The following is a 23,523-nucleotide window of genomic DNA, read 5'->3' on the forward strand; positions in this document are numbered from 1 at the left end:
GCCAAAACAGAGCCATTGGACACCTTTTATACAGTTCTGGGAGGTTTGCAGCAAACCAGCCCGTGGAGTAGGGCGTGCGTGTGAAGGACAGCTCTGCACATGGATCTCTGGAGCTGTGGTCCTTCTAAAGGACCTTCTTCCGTCACATCCCTCAGTCTGACTTGCTCACCCAGCTGGGCTTGCACTCTGGGCATTGCCAGGCACTGAGGAGTTGTGGGAATAGTACTGGATCAGCCTGCTGTGCCGGATGAGGAGTTTCGTGTAGGAGTTTTTTGACCCAGGAGGGCTGGAATCAATATTCAGATGGGCTTTTTGATGGGCAGTGGCTTGTGTTCTCATGCTGCTCAAGTATTAGATTGAAGGAGGTTACACTCAAGGAGAAAAATCTTGCTATCTAGGGTGTCCAAAAGGCCTGGGCTCTTGAGAAGCCTCTGTGGCCAGAATCCTGGTAAGACCTGAGCTGACGAAGAGGAGGGGTACCAAGTGCCTCGGTAGGACGCTTGGCTGCGCTCCCTGTAGAGAGTATCAATCCGGGGGGTGCAGGTGGGCCAGGGAAGTGTTACAAAATGCTGGATGTTCCTCTTTGCTTCAGTGGTTAGATCAGCTCAGATTATCACCTGGTGACACGTGCATGCCCACCACCACGTCCTTTCTGTGCTGGGAGGGTTTGTGCCGAGTTCACTATGTCAACCAGCACCCTCTGGCAAGTGAGAGGTTTGGCTTATGGACAGCAAGTCCCTGGCCAGTATCAGAGGCTGATTGCTGTTTGGTGTGAGTCTGAAGACTCTGTTACGTCTGGACGCTCTCCGTGCATCCTAGTTCATATCTCTGTTATTTTTTTCTACTGCTGCTGCAAGTTTTTCTGGATAAAGGTTAAAGCCTGTTACACCTGTAGTTTTTGCATGAACCATGTGAGTGCCAAAGTAGCGTCAGGAGGGAGTGGAGCCTTATTTCCCAGTGCATCTCTTCACCATGTGTCAGGTAGCAGAGCTCATCAGTGTATCTTTTTTCTTCCAATTGCTGGTTGCTCTGAGCTTGCAGAACTGTGTTGGAACTGGTTTTGTCCTGCTCTTTCCATTAATCCAGTTAAAAAAAAAAAATCAACAAATTTGTTTCTGCAAACTTCCTTAGGCTTTCTTTGCCTGAGCAGGTATTATTAAGGTCCTTACGCCCTCTGAAAGAGCCTTGTGTGTTTGGTGATAGGAGAGAAAGGTAGCGAGCCACAGTGCGAGTCTCCGATCCTTCAGATGAACTAGTGAGTCCAGCAGGTGAAAAACAGCCCGTTGTAATAAAGCATGTGCCCTTTCCAATGAGGAAAGGGCAAGGGCGGGCTCAGGGTGCAGAGGGGGGCCGCTGGGTGCGGGGCCACGGGGAGCCGGGATGGGGGGTTCGGGCTGGGAGGGGGGGGCTGGAGGGTTGAGAGGGTAGGGCTGGGGGGCCGGGGCGGGGAGAGCTGGTTGGGGGGTTGGAGGTGGCTGGGGTGACGGGGAGGGGGACTCTTCATCCCCCAGAAAGCGCTGCCCTCAGTGGGGGGCACCCTAACAGCGGTTGGATGGGGTTTGGTTGCTTTCTGTGGGGAGGAGGAGGCTGGCGGCTGCCCATCCCTTCTGTCCTCCCAGGACTCCAGGCAAAAAAGCTCCCGGCCTCCCCCCTGTCCTCCCAGGTCTCCAGGCAAAAAGGCTCCCGGCCTCCCCAGGTCGGGCTGTGAGTTTTCGGGCAGGGCAGCAACGATGGCCCTGCTCAGCCTGTCCCAGCTGCTGGACATCGCCATCGGGACGCCCGAGATTGGGGCCGTCAACTTGACGGCACTGTACAGCCTGCTGCAGGCCGTGGTCTGGCACCTGGGCGGGCAGGACCTGCCCGCATAGGAGCAGGGGCACCTCCTGGAGGGGGACCAGCCCGCCAAGGCACGCCCCAAAGAAGGGGGACAGGGCGGAGGTCCTTCCCCTGGGAAGGACTCGCTGCAGGGGACGGCAAGCAGCCCTGACGTCGCCTCCATGGCTGCCGACGTGGGGCAGATGAAGAAGAAGATCCAAGCGAACGCGAGCGGCATCTCCAAGGTAGAGGCTCTTGCCAGTCCCCTGGGTGCTCCCTGACGAGACGCCCCCTCCTCTGGGGTTTGCACGGCTGTTGTGTTTCCCTTAGACCAAGGTCTGGTTTAAGCCCAAGCTCATGGCAGCACGTGGGGCTTCACTATGGGGAAGGGACGGAGTTTTGGGGTGGAAGAGCCGAGGCTGAAATGCTGCTCCTCACGTTGCCATCAGCAAGTTGTGGTGGGTCCAATACAGCCCCCGGAGCCCTTAGCTCTGCTGTCCAGAGAGGCTCAGCACCCCTGGAGATCCGTCCCCACCACCCTCTCCATCCCTCCCTTCCCTACTCCTGCCCTACGGCTGAGTACGGCGTCAGCTCCCCAGGCAGCTGAGGCTCCATCAGCACCTCACGGGTCTCATCTCTCACCGCAAATCCCCTTGGCTCACCCGAGGGCTAAACCCAGTACCGGTGGGGACAGGAGAGGGGCTTCATCCTGCACAGCACTGAGCTGCTCGTGGCCATGCTTCGCTTGGGCATCCCCAATGGGAAGAAATAAGCTCAGGTTCAAGGAAAGAGCCACTCTCAGTGCTGCAGGGCCGGATCCTGCCGGGGCTGGGACAGGGAGAAGGCAGCAGGGAGGGTTTCCCCGGATGGCTGAGCAGAGAGCGCTCACCCTGCTCAGGGCAGGCCCCTTCTTGATGGCTCCCCGCTTCGTTAGCAGTGCCCTGCGCTGCCCCTCAGCTCTGTACAGACCACAGCAGGGGTGAAGCTTCTGGTCCCCAGGGACCCTCCTCTGGGACTCACCCCTGCTGCCCCCCTCTCCTAGGCCATGGCGCTCTCCCAGGATCTCCTCAAGGAGATCGGTGGGATGAAGGCAGCGCAGTCCCACGTGGGAGGGGACATCCGGACGATCCAGAAGGCGCTTGGCTTGGTGACCTGTTGCCGGAGACCCCCGGGAGGGAGCTGGGCCCTTTGTCCCCCTCCCTGCCCCTCTCCTGGCCACCCCGCTGCCCCTGCCTCACGGCCCTGGGTGTCACCCTGCATGCAGGGCACCAGGAGGGACGAGTGGGAAGGGTGTCCTGAGGGGGGAGCAGGGGAGCTCAGCCCACCCTGCCTGGAGCCCCCCGTCCTCCACTTGCCAGGGCTGCCTGGGGAGGGGAGAAACGGGCACCACTGCCTGCAGGTCAGGCTCGTGGTAGAGGTACCTGCGTCCGACAACCAAAGCGCCATTAAGGCACTCGTTAACTACACAGTCGTAGAGAAAGTAACAGAGGTGCTGGGAAGGAGGGGAGATAAAGTTCTACCCGTGTAATACAACCACAGCCCTGCCCAGCCTCCCTCTGTCTCGTGCCCCAGTTAATTTGTGGATACTTCTTTTAAATCCTGCTCCTGTTTCCCGATTGCCATCCTTCTCCTCACCCCTGTCCAGGAGAACCTCCAGGATGCTGCTGGACGGCTGCCAGGCCTCCCTGACCAGACTGCGTTGGACAGTGATGTGGTACAGCTGCGTCCCCAGGGGACCAGTGTGCCCAGTCCCTCTGGGACAGGGCACGGTGCTGGGAAGAGGTGGGGGGGGGGTCAGTGCTCCTGTGGGTCCCATCCTGCCTGGCTACATGGCCAGGGCTGATCCCTTGATCACTTGGTTCCCCAGAAAAAGCTGAAGGAAAGGCTGAGCCTCTACCCGACCCCAGAGGAGGTGAGCAACATGGTGCGCTGGGAGGTGCTGGAGGATTGCCTGGTGGGCAGCAAAGCAGGAGGTGAAGAAGGAGGAGGAGGAGAAGGTGAAGGAGAAAGAGAAGGAGGAGGAGAAGGAGAAAGAGGCCAAGGTCTGCCAGCGGTGAGTGCTGGGGCATCCTGGCTGCAGGAGCGGGACCAAGTGGGACCACAGCCCCCGGTGCCACCAGCTGCTGCACAACCTGGGGCCTCTGCGGAGGTTTGCTCAGCACTTCTCTGCCCTGCACGTCCCGCTGGGAGGCAGGACCTGGCACAGGCAGAGCCAGGGCAGCTCCTTTGCTGGCCAGACAGACACACCTCCTCCGTTGTCTATGCCATTGATGGCCCACAACAGCCCCTCCTGAAACCCTTGGGGTGACCACACAGCCCCGTGTCCTTGCTCAGCGTTGGGCAAGACCACAGCTCCCTGCCGTGCTGGTCTCTCTGGGGCTGGTAGGTGGCAGCAGGGCACAGCAGAAGGACGTTGTGGGGCAAACCCCAGCATGTTGGATCGTGAGATGGTTTCCAAATCCTGCCTGGGGCTGCTGCTCCTGAAACTTGGGTGCAGCCCGTTGGGCTGGGAAGTGGGCCTGGTCCAGCAGGTCTGGGGTACTGAATCCCATCGCTAGAGGAAAAAACGCTGTTGTGTTAGGTGGCGTCAGTAGGGTGTTCGCCGATCCTCTGGATCGGCTGCTGAAATGACTCCGCAGTCACGGAGGCGACCAAAGGGCTAAGGGGGCTGGGGAGGGACCAGGAGGCTGTGGCTGCAGGAGTTCGGGGGGGTCTTCACGGGGTGGGCAGGCTTTGCCTTTGGACTCTTGTCAGGTACTTGAGTTTGGCTTCATGAGCCGGGGGATGTGGGGACAGGGGCTGGGGACAGGGTGGGTGGGCCCTGGGTCTGCCCTTGCTGCTGCACTTCTGTCTGTAAACCTGCTCCCCTTTGCCTCCTCTTCCCAGGAGGGCAGTGGGGGCCAGTCTGCCCCTGCTGAGGCCCCCACTTTGGATGCAGGCACCCCACGTAGGGCAAGATCAATGCTGGCGTTAAAGGGACCAGGGACACAGCCTGCGCCATGGAGCAGCAAGGGGACTCCAGGGCCACAGCCTGGCTCCCTCAGGATGCAAGCAGGGACGCAGAGAGAACCAGAGACCCCTGAGATGGGGGCAGGCGCTCCTTCAGATCAAAGACTTCTGATGCCAGCAGCACCGCCCTAGGAACACTGCCAGGGTCCCCTGGCACCCAGACCACCACCCCAGGGATGGAGCCAGGGACCCCCAGCATGCAGATGACCATCCCAGGGATGCAGCCAGGGACCCCCAGCATCCAGACCACCATCCCAGGGACACAGCCAGTACCTCCAGGGACCCAAGGAGGAGGAACAGGGGTTCGATCAAGCCCCCCCCCCCCGCCTGGAGCCCAGCCGTCCTGGTACTGAGACTGTCCCTGCTGAAGCCACCCACGGTGCTCTGGAGATACAGATGGATGCCACAAGCCCCAAGGAGGGAGGCAAGGCTTTGCCCAGCGCACAGCTTGCCCTGGCAGGCCACCCAGCAGCGGGCACCCTCTCACCGACAGCCCAGGAGATCCCCCTGGATGCCGATCCCAGGGTCACATCCCCTTCGCAAGAGCTCGTGGTGCCCTGGGGGTCCTCGGGCTCCAGCAGCGCCTCCGAGCGCTACGCAGAGATGGTGGAGGCTCTCCGCCAGATCGGGCACCTCGGCCACCTCTACACTGCCCTGAAGGAGCAGGGGGCCCAGCTGGAAGACAGCAAGCCAGACCATGCCGAGCTTGAGAAGCTGCATCTGCTCTTCCTGGAGGGAGGTGAGAGCCCTGACAGGGCTGGTAGGGGGATGTTTTTCATGGGGACACCCAAGGTCAGGGGCTCCTCACACCCAGAGCCTGGCCCCGAGGGTGAGACCCACTCGCTGACTCTTGGACCATGTCTTTCTAGACAAGGAGAGCATCACCAGTGTCCTGGCCAACCTCTGGGGCTGGGTGTCCTCCCTGCAGGGCCTGGCCAGCGATCTGCAGGGCCAGAAGCGGAAGGTGAGCCAGTGGCAGACCCCGAGGGGGCTGCAGGGATGCCAGGGGGGCTTGGGCAGGAATGGGACAGGTGAAGGGCTCCCATGCTGGGACGACAGAGGGGAGCCGTGCCCTAACTCTGCCACTACTGCGGTTCCCAGCTCAGGCAGCTGGAGGATGCCCTTGGGAAGCTGGGGGTAGTTGGAGCCGACCAGCAAGCGGATGACATTGGCCAGATCATCCAGCAACTGGGGTAAAAGAATGGGAGAGGGTTTCCTACCCCATGGGACTGCAGGGAGCCCCCCACATCCCAGTTTGGGGGGCAATGGACACCCCCCAAGCAGCCTCATGGAGGCCAAGCCTGCCTGTGTCTCTGCCTCGTTGGCCAGGTCAATGCTGCAGGAGATAAAGCAGCTGGTGCCTGGCCAGTGAGTAGCACCCAGCACGGGTGCACTGGGGGGGCTGCATGGGTGGGATGAGGAGGAGATGGGTGCTGGCGGTGCCCTGCTGTGCCAGGCATGGGGGGGTGGCTGCCTGGGGGGGGTCTGACCCTGGCCAGATTTTCTGCAGCACTGCCCATTAGCAGGGGGACGGGGACACCTCCTCGGGGGGCAGCAGGCAGCGGGAATGCTGGGGGGGTACAAGCCCCTGGGTTTTGGGGCATTGCCCTGAGCTGGGGTGGGTCATTTGTCCCCTGTCACCCACCTGCGGCTCCTGCCCTCCCCAGGCGTGTCGTGGCCCTCCCGTACATGCGGCCGTTGCCCCCCTGCCATGCCGGGCGCCCCCACACCGTCCTTGAGCGGGAGCAAACACAGCAGCACAGGTACAGGTAGGGGACGCAGGGACCCATTCCTGGCCCCTGGGGTGCAGGGGCCCCCTGCCCCAGGGAGGGAGAGCTCTTCCTTGGGTGGGGGCGGAGGGGTTCATGGAGGCCTGGCCAGGGGAGCAGAGATGTGCTGCGGAGCTGTGCTTGCCCCAGGTCTGTGGGGGTTTACAGCCCGCTCTGCGCTGCCCCCTCTAGCCCAGGTCTCTGTCTCAATGGTGCTGAAGCCGCATGTCACGAGTTGTGTCTGGTCTCAGCCTGACCTCAGGCTCAAGGGGGAGTCAGGTGCCTCCTGTGAAACAGGTCACTGAAATTAGGAGCTGCAGCTGCGACAGCCCAGCTCCTGCCTCCTGGTGTCCTGGGCGTGGGGTGCAGGGACCTGCCCTGGCCATGACCTGCTCACCGGGGCTGTGGGGAAAGAGCAGCTCCAGCCCGGTTCTGGGGGGAGCCGGGAGGGACCTCACTGGGGAGCAGCCCCCTGGCCCCCTCCTCGGTGTAGCAGGGTGAAGCACAGGGTGCCACAGTGCTGGGTGCTGAGCATCCCCGTGCCCCATCCCACAGGGAGCGGGCAGCCGAGTGCAGGTACCCCAGCGTGCCGCGGTCCTGCGGGGGCCGGCACACCGTCGGCGAACAGCTGCAGAGGGGCCCTCGCAACCAGCCCAGCACCCCACGGCCGCTCCAGTGCCCAATCGTGCTCTCCCTCAAGGTAGGGATGACAAAGGTAAGGATAGGGTGGGAGCGACCGAGGCTGGGAGGGTGATGCTGAGCGTCTGGAGGGAATCTGTGCCTCAGTTTCCCCCGGGGAGAGCTGGGTGTGGGAGGGTTGCGTGGGGATGCTGAATTCGGTCCTGTGTTTCAGCCAGTCTGCTCTCTCTTCCCAGTACACTGAGATGGAGCTGTTGGGTCAGGATGGCCGCATCTCCAGGGGCCAGAGGGACGGGTAGCTGCCTGTGCTCGTGGGTAAGGATGGTACGGCCAGGGATCCGCTGGGTGTGAAGGGAACAGCCAGGCAGGCAAGACACCTATGGGGTGCCAGGTTTTCCCCCACCCCTGTTGCCCCTGGCTCCCCCTACCCCAGCTCCCTCTGGTCTCTCCTGCCAGGCTTCCTGAGGGACAAACCCACACTGTCCTTAAGGCAGTGGGACATCCAGGACACTGGCCTCCTGCTCTCACAGCCCCAGAGCGCTGGGTCCTCACTCAGCCAGACGGCTATGGCCCTCTCAGGGCACCGGGGGCGGGGACAGGGCACCCTGCTGTCTCCTGGTGGGTGGGGGTGATCAGGGGACTGCACCTGCGGCTGGGAAGGGTAGGAGGAGGGTCTGGGGTAGGATGGGGAGGGGCAGGATGGAGGGGGAGGACTGGAGGATGGGGCAAGCAGTCCCCACGTTGGAGGTGGAGTGAGGTGGGGGGCCATGGGGGGCTTGTTCCTGGCCGGTGTCTGCTTCAGGGTGGGGGCCAGGACCCCGTTTCTCGGGGTCTCTGGCCGGGCAGGTGCCTGCCCCGTCCTGGGCTGGCAGAGCTGCCCGCAGCCGGTGCCTGCCCCGTGGGCTGCAGGGGGCTAACCCCTGCCCCTCGCCCCCGGGCACCACCGCCTCGCTGGAGCACAGGCCAGCCTCGTCCCATAGCCACCTCTCCCAGGCGTCGAAGCTCCTCCGGCCCCAGCTGGATGGATCCAGCGCCCCAGCGGCCCGGTGGGACTGGGGGTCCCTGGCCGAACACCCACCACCCCCATCACCGAGCAGGCGAGCGAGTGTCTACAGCGAGCGGCAATAAAGGGCGATGGGCAGCCAAGCGCCTGCGTGGCCTGAATGGGGTGGCCCTGGGTTGGGATCTTCCCATCATCAAGGAAGGGTCAGCAGCATCCCTGGTCCTGCGGCCATGTGTCAGCGGAGGAGCTGAAACCACCCCCTGTCCAACCCCCTCCCAGGGTCTGTGCTGGCCCCGTGTTGCCGTGCTCCCCCTGACACCCCCTGGCTTCTACGAGCCCCGACGGCCCCTGCCAGGGGAGCTGGTGGCCCCAAAGAGAGTCTGGGGGAGCAGGAGGTTGATGCTGCTGCTGAAGGAGGTGTGACATGGGGACCTCAGTGGGAAGGGTGGCGGCAGGACACGGCTTAATGCCAGAAGCAAATCCCACCCCAAGCCCGCAAGTTTGCTGTCGCCTATCCCAAGGGATGAGCATCACTGAGCTCGTTTCCTTATCTCCAGGTGGAGAAATCCCCTTTGTCACCCCCTTGTCCCTCTTCCAACGCTGCCATTGGTGGGAAAATGGAGGCACCGACCGACCCCACTGCCGCCCAGTTCAGGGGCAGCTGATGCTTCCCACCTCCAGAGCAAAGTACCATAACCCCTTCTCTGCCCCCAACCTTGAGGGGACACATCCCTTCCTTCCCTTTATGCCACCCCCACGGCTTGGGGCTGCTTTTCCCCCACCCCTTTCTGCCACCCATTCTGTGAGAGAAAGCCCCACTGCGTGCTGAGACCTAGCACAAGTTGTCACCTGTCACAAGTGAAGAGGTACCAGGCAAGAAACCCCCTGGAAGCAGTGCGGGGATGTGTGGCCATGCACGTGGGGACAGCCCTGGCTCCCCCAGGCAGGCATGCAAGGACACATGGCCGGGGGCAGGGATGGGACAAAGCTGGTGGGCCTTCTTGGGTGAGCAGGAGGGTGAGAATCCCTGAGGGGAACCCCAGAGCAGATCCGTGCTGGCAGCGGGACAGGTGAGCTCCCATCAGCCTGCGGAGCTGCTGCACCCCAAAAATGCAATCCCAGCCAGGCTGGCATTGAAGGGGTTCGTGGTGAGCCAGGGATGTTCCTGCCTCGCTGCACACAGGCTTTAGGAGAACTCATTTCTGAGCTCACCTCGGAGCAGTGGTCAGCCAGCTTTTGGGTTGGTTTGGTTTTTTAAATAAAATTGATTGTATAAATTTGGCAGTACCTAAAAAGATAGTTGTTGCAAAAAAAAAAGAAACCAAAAAACTTCAAGTGGCTGTGTTTTGAAAAAAACAAGCAGCACCACAGCCACACGATTGAGGCTGGACACGATGCTGGAGGGGGGACACAGCTCTGAGCTTCTGGGGTGGTGTTTGCAGATTAATTTAGAAACCCCAAAACCAAACAACAAGAATTGCCATGTAATTATTGCCTTGAATAAGGAGTGCCGTGCCCATCCTTGATACGTCCGTGTAATACGTGGATATTGATAAGTAGCAAAGTTGGTACGTGGAAAGTAGAGTTGTGCGGAGAAGGAAAAAGATAAGGAAGGGTTCAGGTTTGAAAACCAAAAGATGGGGGGAGGAAAGAGTAAACCTTATGAAAAATCCCCTTTAGGATGTGTTCTGACGCATCGGAAAGATAGAGCAGGACAAGGGGGCACAGAAAATAAGAGAAAGTTAATGAAGTATTGCAATCAATGGTGGCCGCTTTATAAGCTGGAAGATGGGGCAAAAGGGCCTAAGGAAGGCGGCACGTTAGACTACAACACGCTCTTACAGTTACTGTTGTTTCTGAGGAGAGAAGGGAAATGGGATGAAGTAACATATGCTGATATGTTCTTTGTTCTCCAGGACAATCCTGAGTGGCAAAGGGACTGCGGATTAGTACCCCCACGAGACCCCATGGTCCTCGCATTCAAACAGAAAACAAAAAGAAGAACAAAAAGAAACTAAAAAGATGCTGCTTGGCTTGTCGCATTGGCCAAAGGTGTACAGAGAAAAGTCAAACTAACCCCGGGTCAGAACAAGATCTGAGTGAACTCTTTAGGCCCCCTCAGCAGCCACAAGGGCGAGATGAGGACTTAGAAAGGGTCTGTACCCCTCCACATCCTCCCTCCTCCCCACCAGATAGCCCGATACCTTCCCGAACCCGGGGAAGGCAGACCACCGAAAGTTTTCCCAGCTCCTCTCTGGGACGCAGTTGGACCGGATGGAGAAACAGGAAGAGTCAAAATACCATTCTCTTGTAACGATCTGAAGCAATGGAAAGATGCTGCCCGAAAATATCGCAGTGACCCGGTAGGCGTTACTCAAAATCTCAAGTTTATAGTAAAACAGTACAGCCCTGATTGGAATGACATGTAACTGTCCAAATGCCTAATTCAGGGCCCAAATCTGCTCTTTTGTGGCCCAAACCATCCTTTTTAGGGTCCAAGTAGTCCTTTTCTTAGGTCCAAATCCCCAATTCCTGCTCCAAACCCTTCTTTCTAGGGTCCAAACGCTCCTTTTTAGGGTCCAAATCCCCTATTCAGTGCCCAAACCCTACTTTTTTTAGGGTCCAAATCCACATTTCAGTGCGCCAAACCTATTTTTTAGAAACCAAACCTTCTTTTTAGGGTCCAAATCCACACTTCAGGGTCCAAATCCACACTTCAGGGTCCAAACCCTAATTTTAGATCCCAAACCCTCTTTTTTAGCGTGCAAATCCCAATTTCAGTGCCCACACTCTCCTTTTCAGGGCCCAAACCCTCCTTTAAACCTGACATTATGGACCTTAAAACGGAGGGTTTAGGACCACAAACTCAGGCTTTGAGCCCTGAAAGAGGGCTTTGGACCCTCCCAGGGAGGATTAGCACGCTCACGATGCAGCTTGGACCCTCAAATGCCTGTCTGGAATCTAAAAGGGAGGCTTTGGAGCCTGAAAGTGACAGATTGCAAAGCCAAACACTCCCCTTGGGCCCTAGAAATGAGGCTTTTGAGCCTGAAATGTGGCTTCAGATTAACAAACCCAAACTGGAAAGTAAGAATGAAGCTGTGGTCACCATTGTGTGCTTTGGGCTCTAGATAGGAGGCTTTGGAGCTTCCAAAGGAGACTTTGGGGCTTCAAAATGACGCTGAGGGCCCTGCAAATGAGTCCTTGCACCTCGAAAGCGTTAACCTCTGAAGTTAGAAATGAGGCTTTGGAGCCTGACACTGAGGCTTTGGAGACTGAAAACGCAGCTGTGGATACCAAGCTGTAACGGGTCTGCGTGGCAAGGTTTTGGTAGTGGGGGGGGTTACATGGGTGGCTTCTGTATGAAGCCGCTAGAAGTTTCTCCTATGTCAGATATAGGCAACGCCAGCCGGCTTTAAGACGGACCCGCCGCTGGCCAAGGCCGAGCCCATCAGCAACAGCGTTTTTCGCCTCTGTGATAATGTGTTTAAGAGAGTGAAAAAGTGATTGCGCAGCAGTAATTGCAGCGAGGGAGAGGAGTGAGAATATGGGAGAGAAACATCCTGCAGACACCGAGGTCAGTGAAGAAGGAGGGGCAGGAGATGCTGCAGGCGCCGGAGCAGCGATCCCCCTGCGGCCTTTGGTGAAGACCACGGTGAGGCAGGCTGTCCCCCTGCAGCCCATGGGCGGTGGAGCAGATGACTGCCTACACCCTGGGGAGGGCCAGCACACCGGAGTAGGTGGATACCTGAAGGAGTCTGTAACCCCGTGGGAAGCCTGCACTGGAGCAGGCTCCTGGCAGGACCTGTGGCCCGTGGGGAGAGAGAAGGCCACGCTGGAGCAGGTTTGCTGCTGGTGACCCCGTGAGGAGGGCTCACGCTGGAGCAGTCTGTTCCTGAAGGACTGCACCCCATGGAGGAACCCCATGCTGGAGCAGTTCATGGAGAACTGAACCCGCAAGAGGACTCATGCTGGAGAAGTCACGGAGGGCTTTCTCCCATGAGGGGGAGCCCACATTGGAGCAGGGGAAGCGTGTGAGGAGTCCTCCCCCGGGGGAGGAAGAGGCGGCAGAAAACAACAGGGTGATGAACTGACCCCAACTCCCATTCCCTGTTTTCCCCCTGTGCCACTGGGGGGGAGGAGGGAGGAAAATCGGGATCAAAGTTACGCCTGGGAAAGAAGGGAGGGGTGGGGGGAAGGTGATTTAAGATTTGGTTTTATTTCTCATTACTCCTCTCTGAGTTAAATGGTAATAAATCACATTTCCTTTCAGTTGAGTCTGTTTTCCCGTGACGGTAAATGCTGAGTGATCTCCCTGTCCTTATCTCAACCCCACAAGCCAGTTGTTATTTTTTTTCTCTCCTCTCTCCTGTCCAGTTAAGGAGGGGGAGTGATAGAGCGGCTTGGGTGGGCACTTGGCATTTTGGCCAGGGTCAACCCACCACAACAATAAAGCACCAACCTGTGAAGGTAAGAGTCCTGGGAAAAGATGTGACAATTTCCTGGGACTTTAGCCTGTCTGGATCTAACTTTCCCGGCTCACCTGGGTGTATATTTACGTGGTTGAGACTGATTTCAGAACACCAAAGCGTCTGATTCTCATCTTTCCCTGAACACGCGTTTTCAGGAACAAGCCGACTTTAACAAAGGACTTGTGTTTGCGTGGCCATGCCTGTAACCTGTTAGGCACCGTATCTGACTCTTTGTCCATGGTGTTAAAAATTGGGAATAGGTCGTTTTTATTTCCAGCGGTGGTGGGTTGATGTCTGGCGTGCCCATGTGGCAGTGAGGTGGCAGGGGGCGGTGCATGCCCAGGACCCCATCAGTCATGTCCCGGCCGGAAGCGTTCTAGACTAATCACGCTCCTAAATCGGAATGGTTGAGATGCTATCAAACCAAGAGTGGAGTTTTGGCTTTCCTCTTAACGTGGACTGCCACGTGCCCCTAGGGAACTGGGAGCAGAGCCATGTCACAGCTGCCCAGCTGGGGCACAGCGCTGAACGCAGCTCGGATGGAGCGCTGTGTGTAGCTCCTTCCGGCTGACCCGTTCCGGGCACAGCCCAAAAGACGGGGGGCTCAGTCCTGCACCCCTGCTGTGCTCGGTGTCCACTGGTGGGCACACCGGTGGGAGCAGCACGCTTCAAAATCCACCCTACCTCAGCCCTCCCCAGCTGGGCCTCAGTGTTCTGGGTGGGCGGGGAAAGCCTGCTGGGCGGGCAGGCAAAGGCTCGGTGATGTCACAGCGCTAGGCGTGACATCGGCCTGGTGTTGACACCTCGGCAAGCCTTGCAAACTCAGACGTGTGGGGCAGCCACTCGGTTCAGGGAGTCGCTGCCCGCAGTCTGCTCAGCCAGCTCCTACGTGGCTGCTCTTTTCTGAGGGAGAGAGCAGGATCATGGCCGGCCCGTTTCCCTGCCCGACCAGGGCTCTCGCCGTGGTTTTCCTCTTCCTGGGTGGCGTTGGCCTTCCCTTCCTGCCAGGCCGGGTCGGGGTCAGGACGAGTGTGCTTAAGGAAGACCTAAAGCAAGTGCCCAGTGAAGCAGAGAGCTGGACGGCCGAATGGCCCAGCAGCATGGGCCTTCGGAGCCCCCAGCACTGCGTCAGGTTCAGGATGGGTGGGAGTCCTGAAGGCCTGAAGCAGCCGCCCTCATTGGTGCAGTCAGCTTCCACCCTGCCTTACCTTGGGGGCCAGCTCTGGGACTGCCTTGCCCACGCAGAAACCAGCAAGATCTTTTGGAAGACCTGGCAAGCCGTGCAGCTGCTCTACATGATTTGGACCTGGCTTGGCCTGTGGAGAAAATTGACCGGACCCCAGAGCCAGGTGAGCCGTGGAGATCAGTCCCACAGGAAGGGACTGGGCTTGTGAGGAGCAGGGAACACCAGCAGCCTTGATCAAGAAGGCTTGCAATGGAAAAACAAAACGCAGTGCATGTAAGAAAGCCTCAGCAGGCCCCGAGAGGTCCTCCACCTCTTCTCCAAGGACATGCCAAGCCTCAGGGCTGAAACCCTGCAGGAGCCCCCAGCACGACACGGGGCTTGCTGCAGGTTTCCTCAGCCCAACGAAGCAGTCCTGCAAGGCTGCGTTTCTTTCAGAGGAAGCCAAGCCCAGCAGAGCAATTCTTGGTCCCCAAAGCTTCATTGTGCCCCTGCTCCTGTCATTTCCAGGAAAGCGGACAGCCAGTTTCACCTTCTGAGGAGACAGCCTGCTGCGGGAAGGGCGTCTTTGACCCTGGCGACATAGACTGCTGTCTGAGGGCAAACACCGCCTTGCTGGTCAGGTCCCTGAGGCGTTACCGCCGCCTGAAAAAGCTCCAGCACCGACAGTCTCAGAAGAAGGTAAACCAAAAATGTAAGAGAGGAGAGCGTTCTCGATCTTCCCTTGCAACTGCAGCCAGAGCAGGCGTCCGACAGAGTGGCCACAGGAAAGGCAGCGGTGCAAGCCAGCGCCGCTGTCCATGCGTGGTCGGATGGGAGGCAGGAGAGAAGAGGCATCCGTAGCTGTGAGGTGCCCCATGGGTGCCCTGGTCCCAGGAAGAGGGGCCCACAGCCTGGCAGGGTGCCCGTGCTCCCTTGAAGTGCCTGGTGCATGCCCATGTCCTGGGGAGGCATGTGGTGTCGCTCCCCGTGTCCCTGTAAGGTGGCAGTGGCCAGTGCTTGCCCACGACCCACTGGGTTCCTTAGGCCTTAGGACCTGCAAGGCTGGTGCGAGGGCAAGCCTCGCAGCAGGAGGAGGGGCTGGTGTTAGGAATGGGGTGCATAACAATTCCAGCTGCAGTAGTTTCATTCAGCTAACAGCGAATTCTCTTTAGGGTGACAGCCAGCTGGTGCATCAGGACGTGCTTCAGCCCACCGAAGCCTCCTGGGGTGAGGGCACCTCTGCTGACTGACCTCTGCTGCTGACCCGAGGCCATCATCGACTCGATCTGTGGCGTTGTTTACTGCCTAGCTGTCAGCAAAGCTTGTCAAGAAGGAGAGTTGCAAGAACTCTCTTTCTGAATAAAATAAACTGCTTAAGAGTTTAAAATAAAATAGTTCTAAAAGAAACTGATAGGAGACAAGACTGTGAATTTGACTGCAGACTGCGCTGTGCCCTGTGTAATCGCTTGCCCTGGCAGTGCTCTGTTGTCCTGGTGTGTCTGGGATAAAATCACAGGCCAGCCACGCTAGGCAGGCTCCAGTCAGCCGGGGCAGCTGACCTGAGTTAGATACGGCTGTAGCCCATGCCATAATGTCATGGTCATGTTCAAGGGGGTAGGTTGGCTGAGGACAGGAGAGGGGGCTCCTGCTGAGGTTCCTCCTGCGGTTTCTTCTCCTGCTGCACCTCCGGTTTCTCCCGAGGACTGCTCTCTGGTCGATTGTGACCACTGGATATTCATCTGGCTGAGTATGTCTCTGTTGCTATTGCTAGGGTTTTCTTTCAATCTGTTGCGCTTCTACCCACGGGTCTGCTCTCCTTTTTCCCAATTGTGCTCCCTGGCCAGTGAGGGTTTGTTGGGGGGTAGAGCAAGTGGGTACAGGCTCAACATAGATGGGTGTTCAAACAGCTTAAGCCAAATTCTGCTTTGATGGTTCCTGTAATTCCACCAATGCCCAATGTTTTGTGTTGCTCCCATTATTGCCTCATCGACTTTCCCCTGGTCGGGGATGATTCTGGTTAAGTGATCTAAGAATTGCCTTGAATTTGCTAGCCCCAGCTACGTCTCATCTCTTCAGTGTGTCAGCTTCTGAAGCGCATCTCTTTCTCTCATTGCTCTTAGTGTTTTCCTTTGCCGATCATCGCCCTGGCCTGAATGAGAAATACAAGTGTAACGGGTCTGCGTGGCAAGGTTTTGGTAGCGGGGGGGTTACAGGGGTGGCTTCTGTATGAAGCCGCTAGAAGTCTCCCCTATGTCAGATATAGCCAATGCGAGCCAGCTTTAAGACGGACCCGCCGCTGGCCAAGGCCGAGCCCATCCTCGACACCGTTTTTCGCCTCTGTGATAACGTGTTTAAGAGAGTGAAAAAGTTGTTGCGCAGCAGTAATTGCAGCGAGTGAGAGAAGTGAGAATATGGGACAGAAACATCCTGCAGACACCAAGGTCAGTGAAGAAGGAGGGGCAGGAGATGCTGCAGGCGCCGGAGCAGCGATCCCCCTGCGGCCTGTGGTGAAGACCACGGTGAGGCAGGCTGTCTCCCTGCAGCCCATGGGCGGTGGAGCAGATGACTGTCTACACTCCGGGGAGGGCCCCCACGCTGGAGTAGGTGGATCCCTGAAGGAAGCTGTGAATCCGTGGAAAGCCTGCACTGAAGCAGGCTCCTGGCAGGACCTGTGGCCCATGGGGAGAGAGAAGGCCACGCTGGAGCAGTTTTGCTGCTGGTGACCCCGTGAGGTGGGCTCACGCTGGAGCAGTCGTTTCCTGAAGGACTGCACCCCATGGAGGAGACCCACGCTGGAGCAGTTCATGAAGGAACCCCATTCCCTGTTTTCCCCCTGTGCCGATGGGGCGGAGGAGGGAGGAAAATTGGGATCCACGTTAAGCCCGGGAAAGAAGGGAGGAGTGGGGGGAAGGTGTTTTAAGATTTGGTTTTATTTCTCATTACTCCTCTCTGAGTTAATTGGTAATAAATCACATTTCATTTCAATTGAGTGTGTTTTGCCCGTGACGGTAAATGCTGAGTGATCTCCCTGTCCTTATCTCAACTCCACAAGCCTGTTGTTATTTTTTTTCTCTCCTCTCTCCTGTCCAGTTAAGGAGGGGGAGTGATAGAGCGGCTTGGGTGGGCACTTGGCATTTTGGCCAGGGTCAACCCACCACAACAATAAAGCACCAACCTGTGAAGGTAAGAGTCCTGGGAAAAGATGTGACAATTTCCTGGGACTTCAGCCTGTCCGGATCTAACTTTCCCAGCTCGCCTGGGCAGTATTTACACGGTTGAGACTGATTTCAGAACACAAAAGCATTTGATTCTCATCTTTCCCTGAACACGCGTTTTCAGGAACAAGCCGACTTTAACAAAGGACTTGTGTTTGCGTGGCCATGCCTGTAACCTGTTAGGCACCGTATCTGACTCTTTGTCCATTGTGGGGGATCTCAGCTGGCCTGAGGCCCCTGAACAGGATGACTTGGACCTTGAGATGATTCTAGTCTACCCGTGAGAGAGCAGACAGGAACAAGAAGAGCTGCAGCTGCAAGATAAGCCAGTCCTGAGGAAGTGTCAACTACAAGACAAGGCGTACATGTCCTTTTGGCAGAATGCGCGATCACGTGTCCGGAAATAAAACAGAATAGAAGACACAGCCGAACGTTCAATAAACGGCTTTTGCTTGAAACCATATTGGTTGGTAGGCAGAGTCCGTCCTTGCATGAGTGTACTGGGTGGTGCCGAACCTGCAGAAGGCTCAAGAAAAAGGGCGGCTGCCTCTCCCTGCAGGCGGGCGGAGGAGCGTTTGCAGGGGGAGGCCGTCGTGGCTTGCGCGGCTGTTGAACGGGTTTGGGCTTTAAATGTGCCCAGCCTGGTACGCCTGGTTCCTTTCTACTTGCTGGTTGTATTCAGAGCTTAAATGCTATTTTTTAAAAAACACAAAAGCAACCAGCAAACAAAAAGCAGCTGGGCAATTCCACCCCCCAATGGGTTTTCTGCCCCCGGCCCTGGCCACCCTGCCGTGCGACATTCACCACCACCATCGGGGTGCAGGACCGGGCCCGGGGCAGGGCTTTCACAGGCCGCCCTTATTTTGAGGCTCCTGGCCGTGCAGTTCCTGGGCAGTGCTCAAGCAATGGCAGCAGTGCCCACAGCCGGTATTTTGGGTCTTTCTCCCTTTCTCTCAGGCTCTGGCTCCCTGGTTTCCAGCTGTTCCCTTTCTGCCCTGCAGCCTCTTGTGCTGCTTCTCTTCCTCTTCCTCACTCTGGCTCCTCGTCCCCATCTTCTTTAGCCTCCTCTCTGCCTGCCCGGGCCCCTCGTGCTCCCCCTGCTCCCCCACCCCAGAGGCCATCGCTGCTGGGTCCCTCTCTGCCGCCCTGCCCCACACTCCCCCCTCCCGCTGGCCCTCAGGCTCTGGGGGCTGTTTCCCGCCCTGCTCTGGCCTGTGCCCTGGGGAGGGGCCATGGGGCCCGCGGGGGCGGGGCGGGGCCGGGGGAAGTGTCCCTGCAGGGGCAGGCAGCAGGAAGGAGCCCCGGGGCATGCTGGGAGCTGTAGTCCTGGGGCAGGGGCTGCTGGGCAGCCCTGTTGGTGCCGGGAGGTGCAGGCTCTGCTCCAGCCGTGGCCCAGCTGAGGTGAGGAGTGGGGCTGCCTCTGAGGTGAGCCAGGCCCTTGGGCGGGGGTATCTCCTGCCTGCTGGCTGCCCGGGGGTGGTGGGTGGGAGCTCCAAGCCAGAGCCGGGCTGGTTGGGGCAGCCCCAGGGTGACCCGAGAGCTGGGCAGGGGAAGCAGAAGGAGACAGACCCCCCATCAGAGGCACTGGGCACCCCGACTCCCAGAGCCCCCCTGAACCGCCTCAGCCATTTTCACCCCCTGCAGCTGCCCTGTCCCCAGCCCCTCCCCTCAGGCCTGCCCGCAGCCCCAGGCTGCCCCACGGCCTGTCCTGGCAGCGGCGACCGGGGCCTCGGGCAGGCCCAGGGCTCTGTTAACCCAGAGGCCTTCAGCAGCAGTGCGGGCAAGGAGCGGGGTCTGCAGGAGCTGCTGCAGCAGGAGGGGCTCCAGCCTGGAGCTGGCTGTGACAGTCAGGGTTCTTTCCCTTTGCCAGAGGCCGTGCCAGGGGGTAATTATTTGCCAGACACCATTGAAAATACCAATTTAGAACAGGAAAAACAATAGTAGCTGGATCACGCCCTGTTAGTTCTAGACATCGCTTTCTGGCTTTTATGATCACATCAGCAGTGAGTTCAAACAATCCAGGAGAAGTTTTTTGTGGCCGGAATGATAAAAACATCCATTCTAAAATATGTAACGGGTCATCCCACTCAGGATTCCACTGCACCAAAGCACCAAATGGTACAGTTGTGTCAATTAGTACAAAGAATTGTACCAATTGAGCCAAGTCTATTCGAGAGACAAATTTCTCATGTCTAGATTGTTCCACCAGATGAATTCCACCTAGTGCTTCCTCATTTAATATTCTGGGTTCTGCTGGATCAGTAGAATTTTTAATAATTCCAATAATGGTTGCAACTGCGAATTTGTCAGCCCAAGATAGGGCCTGATCCAGTTCAAAGATCCCATCAGTTTCTGTACATCGTTAAGTGTTTTAACCTTAAGGTTGAGTTTCACAGGCTGTGGCACAACCTGTTTACTTGTAATTGTCATTCCCAAATATTTCCAGGGTTCTACCTTTTGTCTTTTTCGGGGGCAATAACTAATCCATATTGTTGTAATGAGTTTCTGGTCCAATTCTCCATGTCTCTCAACTGCTCCTTGCTGTTTGATGCTAACAGGATGTCATCCATGTAATGGTAACAATAACTAGCAGGGAATTTTTCCGTCACAGGCGACAAAGCTTGTGCTACAAACCATTGACAAATTGTTGGTGAATTTTTCGTGCCTTTGGTAAAACCTTCCATTGATACCTTTTTGAAGGTTCCACAGGATTTCAAGACGGCACAGAAAATGCAAATTTTTCATTGTCTTGGGAGGCCAATGGGATAGTAAAAAAAAAAAAAAAAAGTTTTAAATCCACTACAATATTTCCCCAATTCACAGGGATCATGGCTGGTGAGGGTAGGCCCGGTTGTAGAGCTCCCATTGTAGCTATGACAGCATCAATTTGTTGTAGGTCATGTAGCAATATCTATTTTCCTGATTTCTTTTTGATTACGAACACTGGGGTATTCCATGGGCTGTCAGAAGGATTTTGTGTCTTCGCGCGCCGTCTCGCGCTCTTCTTGCCTTTTCACTGAAGCGACTGTCCCGCGTGTCCTTTTATATTTCATCTAAAAGCGGTAAACAAGGTACAGCTAACAAAATATCATCCGTATAACGATAACAATAACACTGCGTCTCACTCATGCATTCAAACACTGATAACCAGTTTTTACACTATCACACGAGGAGCTCCTTTACACCATTCACACAAAAGACCCAAAAGGACACTTGCAACTCTGATTACTACAATAACAACTATAGCATTGAGCAGACTAAGATCCAATATCATACCTATGTCAGACGAGTTCCAATTCAGGTAGTTAAATATCAGTGCGAGTGGTGAAAATACACGTCGACATCAATGCTGACCAGCGCACAGTGCGAGCACTGAGCAAATTACAGAAGCAGACCAGAAGGAATACCTTTTTCCGTAGATGGCCCTTGTCCACCCCTGCAGCGAGCCAGATGAGTCAGGGAGTCCCTCCGAGGAAAGGTCCCGGGGCACGCCTAGGGAGTCCCTGTCCTCAGCGGCTCCTGCAGCCGGACAGAGATTGTCGCCTCTGGGTTGTCAACTGAATCTGAGAAAACTCAACAACAACTCAGTGTTATTAAGCAGGGATTCTTTATTGTACTTCAAGATTTTTTTTTCCTATGTGAGGTTCGTTTTGTTTTTTCTTTTTTTTAGGGGGGGGAGGTGGAAGGGGGGGTTTAGGGTGACCCCAGGGGTGACGCCGGGGTTCCCCTGTCCCCTCCCTACCAAAACCTTGCCACACACACACCCCCCTGTGTGGGAGCTGCGTGAGGACACTGACACGATCAATGTGATCTAACAAGTGAACCTTTATTTCCGTGTTTCCAGTGCCATTTATAACCCTCGACCACACCCAATAAATACTGATTGGCTTCATCGCAACTAACGGCCCATAGTCCAACCTGACTGGCCACTTTGCGAGTCATCTTCAAGTAACGGTCACAAATGTTCACACCCATCTTCTTCAAGAAATTACAACGGCGTCATGAATGGCGGCTGTCTCTTCTCTTGCACCTGTAAGATGTTCATGCCCCCTGCACTGGAAGTTGTTTATACTTTCAGCAGTTCCGGTACATCCCAGCTCCGATTCTCTGGAAAGGCTGGATTGTTCACATGTCCCTTATTTCGAAGATATCCTTCCACACTCCTCCTTCCTCGGCTAACAGAGAATGCAAAACCATGCAAAGGTGAAAAATGGCATTTCTCATGTGGGTACATTGGTCAGCTAACGAGTCCAAAGCATCAGCTCTCCGATTGGTTAGGATTTCTAATATTGCCTGTAAGCGGATTATGCGGTTAAGATTATAGATCGGTTCTCTGGCTCCCGCTATCAGTTCGTTGGGGTTCCAACTAGCTGGGCCATAATGTCGTCTGATTCTCTCAGTGGGCCGCTCAACCTTTCTCCACTTTTGACCACTGTTTTGGGTCAGACTGGTATCAATACTCCTGTTCTCACGCCTCAACTCATCGTACACCCTAATTCCTAGCTGGTTTCCCTCATCAGAGGCTAACAGGAAGAATAGGGGCCTAAAGGATCCCACATAGCATATACCAGACCAGTTTGGTGGCAATCTTTGATCTGCTGCCGTCCGCATATCCAGTAATGCCCTTGCAAAGCCCAGGTCCCATTGGCGAAGGGACCTTCCCACATTGCAGAGTCTATGGGTTGCTCAGAATACAATGTGTTTCCCGGTCCTAGTGCTCCTCCTAAAATGGTTTCGTCTCCATATCGATCACAATATTTACATTTCCACACCCCCGATTCATTTCTCCACACACAGTTACATCCCCACTTACTTTGATTAGTACTAGACCAAAATGTTTTAAACACTGTGCGGGTTCCATGTCGATGCTGCCACGCCCATTGGTGCACTCGTACAGTAGGATTTTTGCTGGTGGTATTATCTCGCAGGCAGAAAGGGAGTCGGGGATCAAACTTGCTGTCTCGCCGGGCAGCTTTAGCACCCTCTCTGCAGGGACTGGTGAGGGAGCATTTTGTCCAATTGCACAAGTAATCACCAAACCGCCCTTTTCATTTTCAGTGAGCCTCCTTCAATATTGCCACCCTCCTCCCCCCAGCTCACTGACAGGGGGAGGAGGAGATTGTTTGCCTGCTGCTCATTTTTTCTCTCCTCGGTCTTACAGGCGCGAATCGGGAAAGAGGGTGCAGAGGGGATGTTGGGCTTCTCTTTAATCCAACTGGATAGGAATATTTTTAAGATTCTAGTGGCTTGTCTGTCCATTACTTCTCTAGGTATTCCTTTTTTCAGCCCTTCCATCCACAAATCGACCCTCTTTCTTTGTCCCTCACTGTCTGACCCTCTCTTAACAGCATGTTCCCCAATCTGATGAAAAGAAAGCTTTTTTCCTGCAAACTGTTCAGATCTCATCATTCCATGCGTATAATCAGATTTCAAGACCCTCTATCAATTAAGCCATCTGGAGACTGAACCAGGGCAGTCTAAATTGATATCTGAAAATTAGTCTTACTCCTTCCCATCTGCCACAGTGGAACACTGAGTGTATTTGGTGAGGCAAAGCTCTTCCACCTCACTAGGGCAGGTGCTGGGGGGCAGCACCACGTTGCTTTAGCATTAGGAGTTTTCACAGTGGAGAGGGAAGATAACTACTTGCAGTAGAAAGTATTCCTTTCCACAGATGACATAGCTGTCTACATTCAAGATGGCATATTAAGAAGCAAAGATCGTTATTATTCAAAATAATTTATTTTGGATAAAATAAATAAAAGGAACTGTCGACTCTCAACCATGTCCAACTCGTGCTCTTCTGGAAGATGTTGACCATCCTTCTTGTGTAAACTCCACCCGTTCAGCAACTTCATCCAACCTTCTGCTACAATCAATTCTAAATCTTTTCTAAGTCTTTAAACTAGGATTGATGACCGTTTGTTCTCTAAGTCCTTGTGCCAGGCAGAAAACTGAGTACTTGAACCAGGCAAACACTAAAATCCTCATTGCCTGGGGCTAGCCAGTGAAATACAAAGAGAGGCCAGGACTGGGGGCAGTCATCTGCAGATAGATTCGGCAGGAGAGCTCTGGGCCGATCCACCGGGAGGTGGCTGTCACACCGTCGCCGCGGCACACGGGGATATTCGCCAGCATGTTTTCCTTCTCCTGCTCCGAAGAGCATCTGCTATAGGCCTAAAAGCAACACAAAGGAACAGCGGTGTCATCCAGTTGCATCCGTTGCTCAAAAATATAATCCAATCTCTGTGCCTGTCACCGCTCCACCCTTTCACAACGGACTCTCCTTTTTCACCCCGTCTCTCCCCAGCTCTCATTTGGGAGCTCACAGGCTGATGCAGAACCACTACTGCTCCCTCAGTAGCCTGCTCTGTAAGGCCAAAGCAATGGGTGTCGTGGCACCAGTTCCCTCACTGCCTTACTAAACAGCTCGCACAGA

At 56.1% G+C, this 23,523-nt stretch overlaps 1 protein-coding gene across 1 annotated transcript; it reads left to right on the forward strand.

The window, feature by feature from the left end:
- Positions 1-1,997: 1,997 nt before the first annotated feature.
- On the forward strand, positions 1,998-8,360 carry LOC147412839 (uncharacterized). Its single transcript, XM_086480948.1, has 12 exons — positions 1,998-2,060; positions 2,858-2,962; positions 3,461-3,529; positions 3,683-3,793; positions 5,083-5,563; positions 5,694-5,788; positions 5,926-6,017; positions 6,492-6,593; positions 7,149-7,308; positions 7,469-7,527; positions 7,666-7,850; positions 8,035-8,360. Exons 1-12 carry the CDS (start codon positions 1,998-2,000, stop codon positions 8,358-8,360), a joined length of 1,848 nt encoding a protein of 615 aa, XP_086337074.1.
- Positions 8,361-23,523: the final 15,163 nt, after the last annotated feature.

Source organism: Leptosomus discolor, unplaced genomic scaffold (assembly GCF_034619465.1).
Source record: "Leptosomus discolor isolate bLepDis1 unplaced genomic scaffold, bLepDis1.hap2 HAP2_SCAFFOLD_29, whole genome shotgun sequence".
Classification (NCBI taxonomy): Eukaryota; Metazoa; Chordata; class Aves; order Leptosomiformes; family Leptosomidae; genus Leptosomus; species Leptosomus discolor.